This window comes from Mytilus edulis, chromosome 1 (genome assembly GCF_963676685.1).
Source record: "Mytilus edulis chromosome 1, xbMytEdul2.2, whole genome shotgun sequence".
In the NCBI taxonomy this organism is placed as follows: domain Eukaryota; kingdom Metazoa; phylum Mollusca; class Bivalvia; order Mytilida; family Mytilidae; genus Mytilus; species Mytilus edulis.
In genome coordinates this window covers 78,811,544-78,826,613 of record NC_092344.1, presented here as the reverse complement: position 1 = coordinate 78,826,613, position 15,070 = coordinate 78,811,544, and the positions used below count along the sequence as shown (strand labels likewise).

General features: G+C 32.2%; 1 protein-coding gene and 1 long non-coding RNA gene across 2 annotated transcripts; one reads left to right on the top strand and one right to left on the bottom strand.

The window, feature by feature from the left end:
* LOC139490824 (uncharacterized) lies at positions 1–1,154 on the bottom strand. The gene is made up of 2 exons (XR_011656424.1): positions 691–1,154; positions 1–154 (listed from the first exon to the last, which is right to left on the bottom strand). It is a non-coding gene; the product is annotated as an uncharacterized lncRNA (long non-coding RNA).
* Positions 1,155–5,653: 4,499 nt separating this feature from the next.
* Positions 5,654–14,686, top strand: LOC139490832 (sentrin-specific protease 8-like). The gene is made up of 6 exons (XM_071277874.1): positions 5,654–5,809; positions 7,838–7,926; positions 8,191–8,299; positions 10,780–10,895; positions 12,509–12,562; positions 12,826–14,686. Exons 1-6 carry the CDS (start codon positions 5,682–5,684, stop codon positions 12,999–13,001), a joined length of 672 nt encoding a protein of 223 aa, XP_071133975.1. The 5' UTR covers positions 5,654–5,681; the 3' UTR covers positions 13,002–14,686.
* The last annotated feature ends 384 nt before the right edge of the window (positions 14,687–15,070 follow it).

The window sequence follows — 15,070 nt, the reverse complement described above, 5'->3', positions numbered from 1 at the left end:
TTAAAGATAACCGTTTTATTTATTGTCATATAATCCACTCTATTAACACAATGTAGCATGAATAACAAAGGTATGCTGGTGTTCAATGAATGATTACAAATGATGACAGGTAAGTATAACTCCAAACTGAACGTGAACATCAAACGGTAAAAAGCTGAAAGAACAAATAAAAACTCAATATAAAACCTATCAATCAAAAAGATTTGCCAAAACATACAAAAATACAAAGTTGGCTTATGACACTAATTGTGTTCCATACATTCACATAAAAAATACAAGTATTAACAATATATCAAGTTTGTAACATAACTGTGAGTCAAAACTGGTGTGTTCAGCTTTTAATGTGTTGAAAACTCGACAAGTATCAAACATTATGTATGCAAATTATGACACGAATTGCTTTCCATACTTTAAAAATAACGAAATGAGGGGGGTGCTATGAATCATACAAAAATTACCAAAAGGGGTATTTGAATGTTTATAGAACATTTTTATAGTGTAAATGTTGTATCTGTGTGTTTACAAGTAATAACAAACGGTTGTGAAACAATAAAACAAATAATCTGGTGAAGTGGCATATTTGTCATCATTGTCATTTATCCAACGTTTTATACGTCATCAAAACACAATACATGTTATATATGTTTACAATAAACAGTTCTTCAAATTGTCAATATGCTATAAACGTACACTGTGCCGGAATCTGGCAGATATATCAATAAATGATGCTGAATCATCAACGTGAGCATGTAAATAAGGGGAAATTACAAAAGAGGGGAAAGTAACAAAGAAGATAGTAAATGTAAGTCAACTTTCGGAAACATCATGAAATAATTACGGACGAGTCAGTACACTAGCTTAGTTCCGTCATTTCAATAACATGGATGGCAATATGTTTGATTGATCTAACCATACGTTAACCAGTGTCCTTTGAATACAGTGATCATGCATGATGTGAACATTTTTTTCTATAGACATAGGTAGATTTGATTAATCCAAATAATATAGGTATAAAGCATACCGGTGTCCATGCAATTCATAATGCAATACAACAATATATAGAAATAAATTATGTTTTTTTTATGAAATGTATGTGCTTATGCAACATTATCAAACTGCTGTAATGCATTAGTTATAAACTTTGAAAGAACCGATGACTTTTCTGAAATTCATTCGTTTTTAAACTCAAATGTACTTAAATAGCACATTTTAAACCGTAAGAAATTGGTTTATCTCTCGAAAAAACCTGAACTGTTCTCGAAAAAACCCGAACTGCTCTCGAAAAAACTTGAACAGATGGAAATGAATATACCCTTAAAATTGCCTTTTAATTACAATAACTAAAACTTTTGTTATAGCATATGTAAATGTAAGGATATAAAGACATCATGTGTGCATGCTCTTTGAAATTTGCATTGGTATGTGTATAGAAATTGCTTTTTTCTATATTTTGGCATAAAAGCATTATTAGGCCAAATCAAACTTTTTTAACTGCAAAGTATGTATGGTTGGCAACATCCTTTCATCACAAATACTTACTTAACTTGTTTGATCTTGTAAATTTAGTTTAAGCATTTATTTTACGTGTTACAGGAAAACATGTCTGTTTGTTTACATTTTTAGTCATAATCTCTCGAAAAAAACTGGACGCTCTCGAAAAAACCCGATCTCAACCGGACACTATACCTACGGTGGTAATACTGATACGTATTATTACATATCAGTAAAAAAAATCTACAAACAGTATGTTAATAAAGAGTTATGAAGTAAAATGTACATGGGACAAAATCACAAAAAATACATAGAATAATACAAATTATCAATGAACAGGTGTTATATGTCAGTTTGGTAAAGATAACATCCTTTTAAGAGAGTTATCTCGCCTTAACCAGTTATGGGGTTTTTCGTATTGCGGATTGCATTCCGTATTTGTATGATATGTTAGTTGATTTGTTCTCTTGATTTATTGTTACCATTCCATGTAGATGTGTTTTTGAAGAATAGAATTTATTAACTTGAATATTCGTTTATTATCTATGCCAGAAAGGAGCATTAAACAGGGCTTTACTTGACAGTGGATATAGAGTCTGCAACAAAAAACGAATCATAGTATATTTTTAGCCTTCTTTTAAACACATACAGTAGACGACTTTAGTTTTAATACCGATTTTGCCGCAAATACTAATATTCTCTTAGAAATCAAAGACGGTTACTTCGAAGTCGATAATAGGGCTATCTTAACTAGTTATCGTAAGTGTATACTAAGATAGCCGTTAAATTGTTAAGATAACCCACGAGGGGATTGCAGATACTCTCTTATCACCATCGTAATCTTCTTGTAAAGCGTTTTCTCTTAAATGAAACTTAAGATAGGTTTTCATGATACAGGGGCCCGCGGTAACAAGAAACTTCTCTTAAAGTCTTCGTAAGTCATAGTTTACGATTACACAAAGAATGCATTAAGGGTCCTTTTAAGAGTGTATCAAAAAGCATTCTATTTTCGTTCTTTTCTTTCCCATAACTTCGTTTGATAAAACCCTTAAAACATTCTTAGTCTAAGCGCACTTATTAATTTTCGGACTTATCCGACAACGTTTTCTTTGAAATTCTTTGATTTACATGTTAGTTTGTCCCGAAAAAATCTAGTGAAATGTTTGTATCGTAGGGCTATCATGACTAGCAGTGACACGGACAGTGAATTAAATGTATGCAATTACTTTGCAAATAATCTTACATGTTTTCAATTTGTTTCTTAATCCGTTATAAATCAAGAGGACTTGAGCGGCCAAGCAATACACGTACAGTTTCATTCCCTGACATTCCTCATGTGTAAGATAAAGGTCATTTTCATTCTAAGATAGGTTGATGTGTGGGTAGAACCACACTTACATTAAAATGTTTTTTCACAAGACGACGGGCGTATCATGCGCTCATGGCGCAGCTGTTTATTTAAATATTGATCCAGTCGAAATGCTATCTAAAACACTTACCACTCATTCAAAAAAGAAGGGTCTGACTTGTTTTTATCATACTGCTTTTATTACATTATAGATGTCTGTTTCCGTTGATTCCGTTAAATACCAATTCCTCAGAGCAATTGGTACTTTGCGGAACGGAACGGAACGGAAAAATAAATTAAAAAGTTTAAATCAGATTCAACTTGATCACTGTCTCTAATCATCGTCGGAACGGGCTGTTGAAGGCCTCTTTTTTAAAATATAATTACCGATGGAAGGAGAAAGACTTTTTGTGTAACCTGCCTTTGTGTTAAATTTTTTATTATTGATCAAGTCGAAAATGCTATCTAAAACACATACCACTCATGCAAAAAGAGGTGTCAGACATTTTTTTTTATCATACTGCTTTTATTACATTAAAGATGTCTGTTTCCGTTTTTTCCGTTAAATACCAATTCCTCAGAGCAATTGGTACTTTGCGGAACGGAACGGAACGGAAAAATAAATTAAAAAGTTTAAATCAGATTCAACTTGATCACTGTCTCTAATCATCGTCGGAACGGGCTGTTGAAGGCCTCTTTTTTAAAATATAATTACCGATGGAAGGAGAAAGACTTTTTGTGTAACCTGCCTCTGTGTTAAATTTTTTATTATTGATCAAGTCGAAAATGCTATCTAAAACACATACCACTCATGCAAAAAGAGTGTCAGACAATTTTTGTTATCATACTGCTTTTATTACATTAAAGATGTCTGTTTCCGTTTTTTCCGTTAAATACCAATTCCTCAGAGCAATTGGTACTTTGCGGAACGGAACGGAACGGAAAAATAAATTAAAAAGTTTAAATCATATTCAACTTGATCACTGTCTCTAATCATCGTCGGAAGGGGCTGTTGGAGGCCTCTTTTTTAAAATATAATTACCGATGGAAGGAGAAAGACTTTTTGTGTAACCTGCCTCTGTGTTAAATTTTTTATTATTGATCAAGTCGAAAATGCTATCCAAAACACATACCACTCATGCAAAAAGAGTGTCAGACAATTTTTGTTATCATACTGCTTTTATTACATTAAAGATGTCTGTTTCCGTTTTTTCCGTTAAATACCAATTCCTCAGAGCAATTGGTACTTTGCGGAACGGAACGGAACGGAAAAATAAATTAAAAGATTTAATAAAGATTCAACTTGATCACTGTCTCTAATCATCGTCGGAACGGGCTGTTGAAGGCCTCTTTTTTTTAAATATAATTACCGATGGAAGGCGAAAGACTTTTTGTGTAACCTGCCTTTGTGTTAAATTTTTTATTATTGATCAAGTCGAAAATGCTATCTAAAACACATACCACTCATGCAAAAAGAGGTGTCAGACAATTTTTGTTATCATACAGCTTTAATTACATTAAAGATGTCTGTTTCCGTTTTTTCCGTTAAATACTAATTCCTCAGAGCAATTGGTACTTTGCGGAACGGAACGGAACGGAAAAATAAATTAATAAGTTTAAATCAGATTCAACTTGATCACTGTCTCTAATCAAGGACGACGTGAGGTCAGTCTAGATATCATAATGCATGACTTGCAAATGCGTTAATTTCATGATAATTTATCAGGACAATCCGACATATTCATCTACAGAGTATTTCCCGATGTTATACATTATTACACATTTCACCTGTGAAGATGAGATTTAGTATACATTTGTGTTATTTGTATATGGAAAACCCGTAAAACACAGAAATTTTAAAGTTTGTTTTGTTTTAAAGATTTTTCGAAATTTTGATAAATGCCCCCTTTGGATACCTTAAATGAAATTCTTTTCCGTTCCGTTCCGTTCCGTTCCGTTCCGTAAAGTACCAATAGCCTTGATTTATTCAATAAAAATGACACTACACAATACAGATATCTGAATTTAGGGTTTCAGATAAAATTTATCTTTAGAGTTTGACAGTGGCGGATCCAGAAATTTTCCTAAGGCAGCAACCATTTGATTTACTGGCGGGGGGGGGGGGGGGGGGGGGGGGGGGGGGTATGGTTTTTTTTCTGGACAAATTTGTTTGCGACAAGTCGAAAACAATTTTTTTCTTTCATTTTAGCATTACATATAGTGGCAGCTGAGGGTGAAACAAACATTTCTTTTCTTCTCAGAATCAAAAACAAATTATTTTTTTCTTCAAAAACTGGAAACCCCCCCCTTCAAAGATTCCCTATATAATCAACAAAATTTTCCCACGAAAGGGGGGGCCTGGGCCCCCCAGTCCCCTCCCCCCCCTAGATCCGCCTATGAAGTTTGAACAGAATATGCAACTCAATGCTATTGTCTATTAATATTTTTGTTATTTTGTTTGTTTGCTGAATGGGTGCTATTTGGTTCAGGAACATATATATTAACGGTTAACTTAGATATCCTGTTCCCAGATTTGGTTATAATTTGACGTTTATCAAGGACGTATAACTAACATACGTCCTTGCGTTTATTCAGTTATCGAGCACACCGATCTAATCGATTTCGAGGGCACACGCAATAAAACAACTTGGTGTTGACATATTCCTCTTTCAATTACGTAGTCAGGGGAATGTTACAGATCTTACAAATACATGTATGTTTTTATTGTGATAAAAGTTGCATCGCGAGAACATGATTTATTTTTAAATTTCCCTCCAGATAAAGTGGTAGTTGTCAACGAAGGCCAATCAGAAAAACGGAAGTGACGTATTAATATGGAGTTATGATCATGGCAGATGGAGAAAACGATGTTGTTCTAAGTTTTAACGACAGTTTAGTGCGGAAATCTGATATTGATTTACTTGACGGTCCTCATTGGCTGAATGATATTTTAATAGGCTTTTGTTTTGAGTATGTTAATCTTTATTTGTGCTATTTTAAGACATAAATAACCAAACATTTTCATCCAGAAATACATTTGCTCTTGACCCTGAGACTACTAGTACATGTATGATGTTGACATTGTATGAAAAATGCGTATTCAGCAGTTGTGTGTATTTTCAAAGCTATCTTGTCAATTTCCAATGTATAGTTTCAAATTATTTGACATCCACATAGTGTGTATACAATGAAATGAAATTGTCCCATGGGCATGATGATGAATTTACTAACAAAAGTAATATCAGATTATTAAACATCTCTGACCTCTGAATCCCATTTGTGGAACACTTAGCCTAACAACTTACAATAGACCCTTACCATGACACTGAACTGTATACCAACTTTTTTGTTCTGATCGTATTTATTTTACGTCTACTTGCTTCAATGTATTACATGAAATACAAATATTGTAATAAACAGATTAACATGATGTTCTTTAGTCCAACAGATTGGGAAAGATCCTCATTTATGGGAATTGCTAAACTGGTTTATAATTTTCGAATATTTTGGCAGATAAATGAATATCGCAAATCCACATAAATGTATGCACATGTTTAATTATTTCTAATAGTTAATTATAAAGTGTTCAGTAAACATGTATATTTTTTTCTGGTCTGCAGGTCAATATGGACATTCAAAGGGCGTTATACTCCATACATATATACCCTTAGTTTATATATGTGTCAAATAATATTAGACTTTAATGTTCTCTCATGTTTTTTGTATATATAAAAAAAATATGTTGTATGAATATGTTGTACGAAAGCCAATAAAACAATCTCCATCCAAGTAACAATATTTAAAAGTTAACAACCATTATAGGTCAAAGTAAGGTCCTCGTCACAGAGCCTTGGCTCATACCAACAAAAAGCTATAAAGGGCCCTAAAAATGACCATTCAAATAGGAAAACCAACTGTCTCAGTGGCAGATCCAGCCATTTTAAAAAGGGGGGTTCCAACTATATGTCCCCATTCAAATGCATTGATCGGCCAATTAAAAGAGGCCAGAACTCCCCTGGATCCGCCACTTTTTAAAAACAAGAAATAAGAAACCTGTATGAACCACATCAACAAACGACAACCTGCACTAAACAACAGGTTTTACCCTTAATATGAGGCAGGCATTACCTGTGAATGGGGACGAAGTTTGTTTAAATTATTTTTTTTGTATTTTAAATATTTGTTAAAAAAAAGATACGGAAATACCGTAACGTTTCCGATTTTGGTTCTGTTGTTAGGGATTTTACTTGTGACGTTATTTAAGTTATGACGTCATGTTCAATGTAAACAAAGAAACGCAATGCATCAGGTAGGCCTAACGTTTATTCATACCAAAGACAAAGAATGATTAAAAATGAAATATTGGTATTGTGTTCCTTGAGTTCCTATATTTTACTAGACTAATCAAAGTCTACAACAACAAGACCGGAAGAAGGAAGTAGAGTTATGTGTTCTGCGCAGATCAGGAAATTAAAAAACACGACAAAAAAAAATTGAACGATTTTGAGTTCATTAGTACAATGAAAAATTCGGGAAATTTTCCCGATTTTTTTTTTTTATTGAATTTTCTACTGTAATAGGGGACTTCGTCCCCTTATTAATTAGAGACAAATTATATAAGTCACTCTTGATTATTATTTAACCTAAAAAGTATATCAAAGCTAAAAGTTTTCAAGGGATTAACTAACAATGACTATTTGTGATTAACATGATCAATAAAGAAGAAGTTATTTAGGAAATAAAATTCGATAAACTATAATAAAAATATTAGATGACAAGAAAGACATTTGTTCAAGATAGACAAACTACAAATAGCAATAAAATCATGATTCAGATAATTTTGAGATGGTTTTGTAAATATATGACAATATTTTAGTTTCTGCCAAAACATTAAATTGGTCATAAAGAATTTGCCATAAATTAAAACCACAAAGTGGGGATTTCTTGTCATGAAATTAGAATTCACATCCAGTGACATAAGTTTCCATCTCATTTTAGATATTTTGAACGAGAGAAATTCAATCATTCAGCAGATAGACTAGCATTGATAGTTCCTGATGTGGCACAATTTATTAAACTAGCTCCAGGTATGTATCTTTTTATCTGCTTATAGTTACAAAGTTAATATGGACAATTAGAGCACAACTGGTCTTCTTCATGTACATGTACATACACTTACTCAGAGTCATTTTTTTCTCAGAAACAATTTATTCACTGACATAAATTTCATGCTTTTTCGAATAACTCCTTATCTAATTTAATTGCTTGTTTTTGATGCCTATAGTACCTTTAGATATTGATTTTGTATGTAATATCATTATATATGTTTTCCCTCCTTATATATATTTCAGCTGCAGATCTTACTTCTAGCCTTGAATCACTTAACCTGCCAACAAAACAGTTTGTGTTTCTACCTGTCAATGACAACGAAAATGCAGAGACAGCAGGCGGCTCTCATTGGTTAGTACAAGATAGTAAATGAAGCTATTAATTTAATTTGTGGTATTTGTACATATAATTGACAATATTTGTCTTCATTGAACGAAAATGCAGATACGTCAGGAGGCTCCCATTGGTTGGAACAGGATGGTAAATGAAGAGATTAATTTAATTTGTGGTATTTATACATACACATTGTAATTGTCAATATTTATCTACATTTAATCATGAATATGATTACAATATTTTTCTCCTGTGCATGAATAGGATTACTATGTCATGTGTTCTCTTGTTCATGAATAGGATTAATGTGTGTTCTCCTGTCATGAATAGGATTACAATGTTTTCTCCTGCCATGCATAGGATTACAATGTTTTCTCCTGCCATGCATAGGATTGCAATGTTTTCTTCTGTCATGAATAGGATAACAATGTGTTCTCCTGTCATGAATAGGATTACTATGTGTTCTCCTGTCATGAATAGGATTACTATGTGTTCTCCTGCCATGAATAGGATTACAATGTGTTCTCCTGTCATGAATAGGGTTACTATGTGTTCTCCTGTCATGAATAGGATTACTATGTGTTCTCCTGTCATGAATAGGATTACTATGTGTTCTCCTGTCATGAATAGGATTACTATTTGTTCTCCTGCCATGAATAGGATTACAGTGTTTTCTTCTGTCATGAATAGGATTACAATGTTTTCTCCTGCCATGAATAGGATTACAATGTTTTCTCCTGCCATGAATAGGATTACAATGTGTTCTCCTGTCTTTATTGTAATTTATACATGTTATACAATGTTTTTCTCCTGGAATGTATATAAAGGATTACAATGTTTTTCAATATGAGTGAAAATGGAGTATAGAGTCTGAAGTTGATACTCTTTACTAGCAGTCAGGGACTGTGCTGAGTTTCCCCGATGTTGCCCATTGCAATTTTTTATTTCATTTAGCAATATTTCTTGCATCAGCATTTATTTTGTGTCAATACAAGGAAATTCCCAATTAAATGTAGAGTAATTTTGACAAAAGAAGGAAAACAAACTTATTGTAACAGGTCTCATTACCCAAAATTATTAAGGCACACAAAATTTCAAGTTCAGTTTTCATTGTCCATAATGATCGAGATACCCAAATACTAAGATTTATTTTTGATATCTTATTTTTAGAATACAATGTGTATAAATTGTTTCTGATAATGTTTTAACATGATACATTAATGCATTTAATTTCAGGAAAATACTGTTTCTCAGATATTTTAATTATAAAAAATTATTTCCATAGATATAGGAAGATGTGGTGTGAGTGCCAATGAGACAACTCTCCATACAAATAACAATTTAAAAAGTAAACCATTATAGGTTAAAGTACGGCCTTCAACACGGAGCCTTAGCTCACACCGAACAACAAGCTATAAAGGGCCCCAAAATTACTAGTTCATTTATTAGCTATAAAGGGCCCCAAAATTACCATTCATTTATTAGGGTCGGTGGGAATAAAAAAAGCATCAAATATCAATTTATTTTTTATACCCCCGCTTTAAAAAAGGGGGGGTATACTGTTTTACCTCTGTCTGTCAGTCCGTCCGTCCATCAGTCCGTCCATCAGTCCGTCCGTCAGTCAGTCCGTCCCATGAAACTTTCGTCACATTTTTCTCAGGAACTACACATCCACCCTTTCTGTAATTTGGTATCAACATTTATATATGTCAGCCATACCGTGTGATGCGTTTTCAGATTCATCACTTGACAACTTCCTGTTTACCGAACACTTGTCTGATTTTACACATGATAGCCAAGTTGAAAATTTTCGTCACATTTTTCTCAGGAACTACAATACAAGGATTTCTGAAATTTGGTTTCAGGATTTATATAAGTCAGCTATACCGTGTGATGCGTTTTCAGATTCATCACTCAACTACTTCCTGTTTACCGAACACTTGTATGATTTTACACATGATAACCAAGTTAAAAATTTTCGTCACATTTTTCTCAGGAACTACAATACAAGGATTTCTGAAATTTGGTTTGAGGATTTTTATAAGTCAGCTATACCGTGTGATGCGTTTTCAGATTCATCACTCGACAACTTCCTGTTTACCGAACACTTGCATATTTTTGCACTATTAATATTATCCACTTGCGGCGGGGGTATCATCAGTGAGCAGTAGCTCGCAGTTTCACTTGTTTTCTCTGCGGAATTATAGAGTCGGCGGATCAGTAAACCACATTAGAAAAAACCTTGCCTAACTCAGTAACTGTGTTTAAGACCAAACAAAAGGATGAGTGCATAATTAGTTTCCTCCTTTAGAAATTTTAAGTAAGTAGGTAGGTCACTTGGACTTTTTGTTTTCTTTTGGTAAAAAAATTATCGTTGAATATATTGGAAGACTGTAAACATTTTTAGGCTTAAAATAGGATAAATTATGTATCATCAATTTTAGATTATTTAGATATGTTATCTATGTTAGATATGTAGATACTATTGTATATTTTAGGAGTTTATTAGTGTACATAAGAAGTAAACAAGAGTTTAGACATTATGATTCCTGTACCAGACATAATGAAGACATTGCCAAAAAATTAGCATATAAAATACAGCCTCATGTACATGGTGAGTATAAGAAACTTTTAACTCATATGCTGGTATAAACCTTTTTTTATACAGTATCTTATTTGCAAATCTTTTAATTTTGAAGAACTTGCGAGAAAAATTTTAAATAAAAGAAATTTTTGGTATAAAGCAGAAGATAAAAGATAATTAAAAGAGTTTAGGGCTTTTCCAGAAATAATTGGGTTTTTTTTTGGGGTGGGGAAAGGAAGGGAGGCACTTTTATTAAAATTTGATGGGAGGTGGTTATTTAAGAAAGATTGCTTGTATGGTGGGGTCAAATAACAAGTGCCTTCCTTCCCCCAATACATTTATTTTTGGAACAGCCCTTATACTTTTTACTTGAAATGACTGGCGTGTATAGGGGTGAAAAGTCCATGAGGATATAATTTAAAAAATAAGGATTTTATTGTAATTCAACATAAAAGATAAACTTCAATCCTGTTTTAACTGACCCTGGTCAGTCTTTCCATCTGTTTATCCCTCCGTCCTCATATAGGATATATATGGTGTGAATTTCTTTGTTAATTAACCTTTTTTGTGTAGAAAAAAATAATTGATGCAAGCTATACTTTATTGTAGTTTTAACATGGGTAGGCATCAATTCGTGATTATTTTTGCCCAAGCGAAAGTGAGGGCTAAAATAACAGGAATATAAAATAACACGAATATAATGCCTACCCATGTTTAAACTACAATAAAGTATATTAAGGTAATTTCTATGTCCGATGTGTATTAAGAGTAGAGCATTTGTGTAGGCTCTTACATGAACCTTCCTTTTTTGTTTGTAAACAAACAAATGACTGACAGTGTGATTTTTTAGAGTGAGGAGTGGATTAGTGGCACGTTCCTTTGTGTGTTAATATGAGTTTTTAGTGAATGCGGGTGTATATTTGTATATAGCACATTAATAGAGTGCACCGTTCTAGAATGGGAATTCATATATGTAGAAAGAACAGCCAGCATGAACAGTTATTGTATCTAGGTCAAATATGTCAATTTCGAACTGCAACATGTGCATCATTTAAGAGTTTGGAAATGTTATAAATTAATGAAATATATTAAATGTATGCTAATTTGATAAAATTCAGTATTCTGCAGTAGTCAATATACGCATGTGCAAACAAATTTTATTGGATTTAGAGCATGGGGCCACAATTAAAAATATTTTGGTTTGCCCAAACCCTACTCAAGGTTGAGACAGTGGGTAGGTAGGTAGGCATTTTTTTTTTTTTTTTTTAAAGAAATTGAAGTATCAAATGTTTATTAGTCTTCATGCCTATCTGATTAAAAAAAAACTTCTTCAAATTAGGACAATAAAAGAATTTGAGTTGGCAGCTTTTTTCTGGGTAGATAGGGTTTGGGCAAACTAACCTATTCTTTTTTATGGCCTGGGTTTATTCACAAAGTGAAAGAAGCATGACATATTAGAATTCAAGATATTTTCTAAACATTATTTGGAACTCGATATGTAAAGAAACCGGTAATCTGTTGAAACTGTATGTTTACCTGCATATATATGTCCTTTTCTTTGTGTCATTTGGTTTCATTGATGTAAAGCCCATCTCTTCTTTTATTCATATACAGTGATATGATTTTCTGTGAAATATTTGTAGCCCCTATGGGAAGAATGAAGTTTATAGAAATGGACGGACCTCAACAAGAGAATGGTAAGTTCAGTAATCTGTTATAACACGGTGAATCCATTTACAAACAAAAGTGTGAACATTACTCAACTAGGAGTGAAATGTCTTAAATGTACTAGATTTATTGCCTGGGAAATATCTGGAAAACTCTTTTTGAGACTTTAATAATTTTTATGTTCCAATATTTTATTAAAGTAATAGGCCTAAAATGGCTGTTTCCAACTCAAGTTAATTTACCTACAAGCTTATAGTTGCCATGAGTTATTTGTTTAATTTATGTTTTTCAGGTTATGATTGTGGAGTTTATTTGATAGCCACAGTAGAACATTTATGTAAGGAGTTGTGTGAAGGTTACAACATTCATCTGAACGATTTAGTGACTCAGGAATATGTAAGAATTAAACGCAACCAAATTAAAGAACTTATACATCAAGTTGTGGAAGAATTTGGAATTCGCAGTTGACAGTCAGATATTTTAGATGAAATCTAGTAATCAAAAGTGGAAATCTGTACCTAATAGAGATATGTATGTTGTTGGACGAAAATGAGCTGTTTTCTTTGCTGAGAAGTATTGAGGAAGAAGGATTAACAGCATTTAACAGGGAGATATTTAACAGGAAGATATTTTGTTGTTCTAATCTTTGTTACTATGTTTTATATTAGACAAATTTTTAAATATGTAATTTTTTCTGAAACAATTTTTTTTTCTTATAACAATTTGAAAGCAGGTCAGTAAGTACAATTACTATTAATAACCTCTGAATTTGTTACAGTATTGATATTGCGTAATTGATTGTATTAATAAATTATTGTAAGTGTAACAGTTCACTGAATGTGGTTTGAATATACAAAATGAAAAATAGACCAAACTCAGGGCTTTATTTAATGTTGTGAAATACTTGTAAATTCAGAATGATATCAAACAGAGGTTTTAAGAGTATGTAAATAACTGTAGCATTACTGTAAGTAAGGTCAGATTTTAATGTATCAAAATATAATTCATAACGTCTGTTTTATATCTCAAACCATCGATTTGTGTATCAGATATTTTGATTCTTAAAAACCAATCATATTTACGCATGTGGGGAGATTGTAAAGGGTTTTTGAGTTGAAATACTCTCTTTCCTTATAATAGTGTGACTTCCTCCATATAGGTTTTGAAAGTCCTGAAAGTTATTTGTTCTTAAGTTTTGATATGTAAAATTCTGTTCTTTCTTACTTGAATTATTATTGAGAAAAACAATTGAAAAGTAAAAATACTGAATTATTTTGCAGATGTGTGAGAAGATATATAGTGTGATCCTGCAATTTGAACCTATCTTTTGAAATTTTACATCTGATAACACTTTATGCTGTAAATGACTTTTTTTTTTTATGAAATATGCATACTAAATAAACTAGAACCGTTGTTTTTTTTTTGATTTTTTTTGGCCAGTTTGATATTGTATTAAATAAAATTCATATATGGGATGCAAAAATTACACAAATCTATAAAGTAGAGGCCAGATGAAATTTAATACTTTTAAAGTGCTATGTGTTATGTGTCAGAACAACAAAATTGTGGTGTGACACATTTTAACCTATGCTTTTACCAACATTAAAGTGCCTTACACAATATGAGACTCTCTGCAACATGAATTGTATTACATTTAATATAACTTTTTAGTATGTAAGATTTGTGATAGGTTGATAGAAGATGGGAAATCCAATGAAGAAGTATTTACATGCCCTTCTGCACCAGGCAGCAAGGAATACCATTTAGGTTAAGTTTTTGGTTTAGATACTTATGTCAGATATATATATGTTTACCTCAGTCTCATTGTATTTAGAACTATGCTGTGCAGCAACATCTTATGACTAAGGTCTGAGTAAAAAAATATTTTGTGTAATTAAATGTCTATATATTAAACAAATACATTATTTAATTTTGACAATATTTGTTCACAATTATTTTGAAAAATATCTCACCAGTATGGTACACTAAATCAAAGAAAACATTTCTAATTTCTAAACATGGACAATAGTTGATCTTCCACTGTAAAAAATCTTTATTTTTGAAATATTGCATGCAAAAATGTATTCGGATGATAGTATTATAAATATCTATATAATATGCTTTTGGTTATAAGCTTCCATGTATTTTGTTTTTTTCTAATTCTGGTTTCTGGTTTTTAGCAAAAAAATAATCAGTATCATAGAAAGTTTGTGTTGGTTTTGTATACATATAGCTTCCCTGAATATTTTCCAGAATATTTTCATTTCAATACATACTTAAAAATGAACCTGTTAAGGGAGCTACCATTTGATTTTTATGGGGGGGGGGGGGGGGGGGGGGGGGCTAGGATGAAAAATGTTGACCTGCATTTTTTTTTAGTTGTAATCTCTGTCCTGCCTTTTTATTTTTCACTCTATTCGGTCCTGCCTTTTTTTTTTTAGTTTATCCTGACTTTTTTTTACCTAAATTGTCAGCCTGACTTTTTTTTTTTTAAAGTGTCTAATCCTGACTTTTTTTTTTTACTCAAAATTCCTGTC

Coding starts and splice junctions, on each gene's coding strand:
- LOC139490832 (XM_071277874.1), top strand. CDS start 5,682: ATGATCATGGCAGATGGAGAAAACGATGTTGTTCTAAGTTTTAACGAC. Junction 8,300..10,779: donor ACAGCAGGCGGCTCTCATTG/GTTAGTACAAGA, acceptor TGTATATTTTAG/GAGTTTATTAGTGTACATAA. Junction 12,563..12,825: donor CGGACCTCAACAAGAGAATG/GTAAGTTCAGTA, acceptor TATGTTTTTCAG/GTTATGATTGTGGAGTTTAT.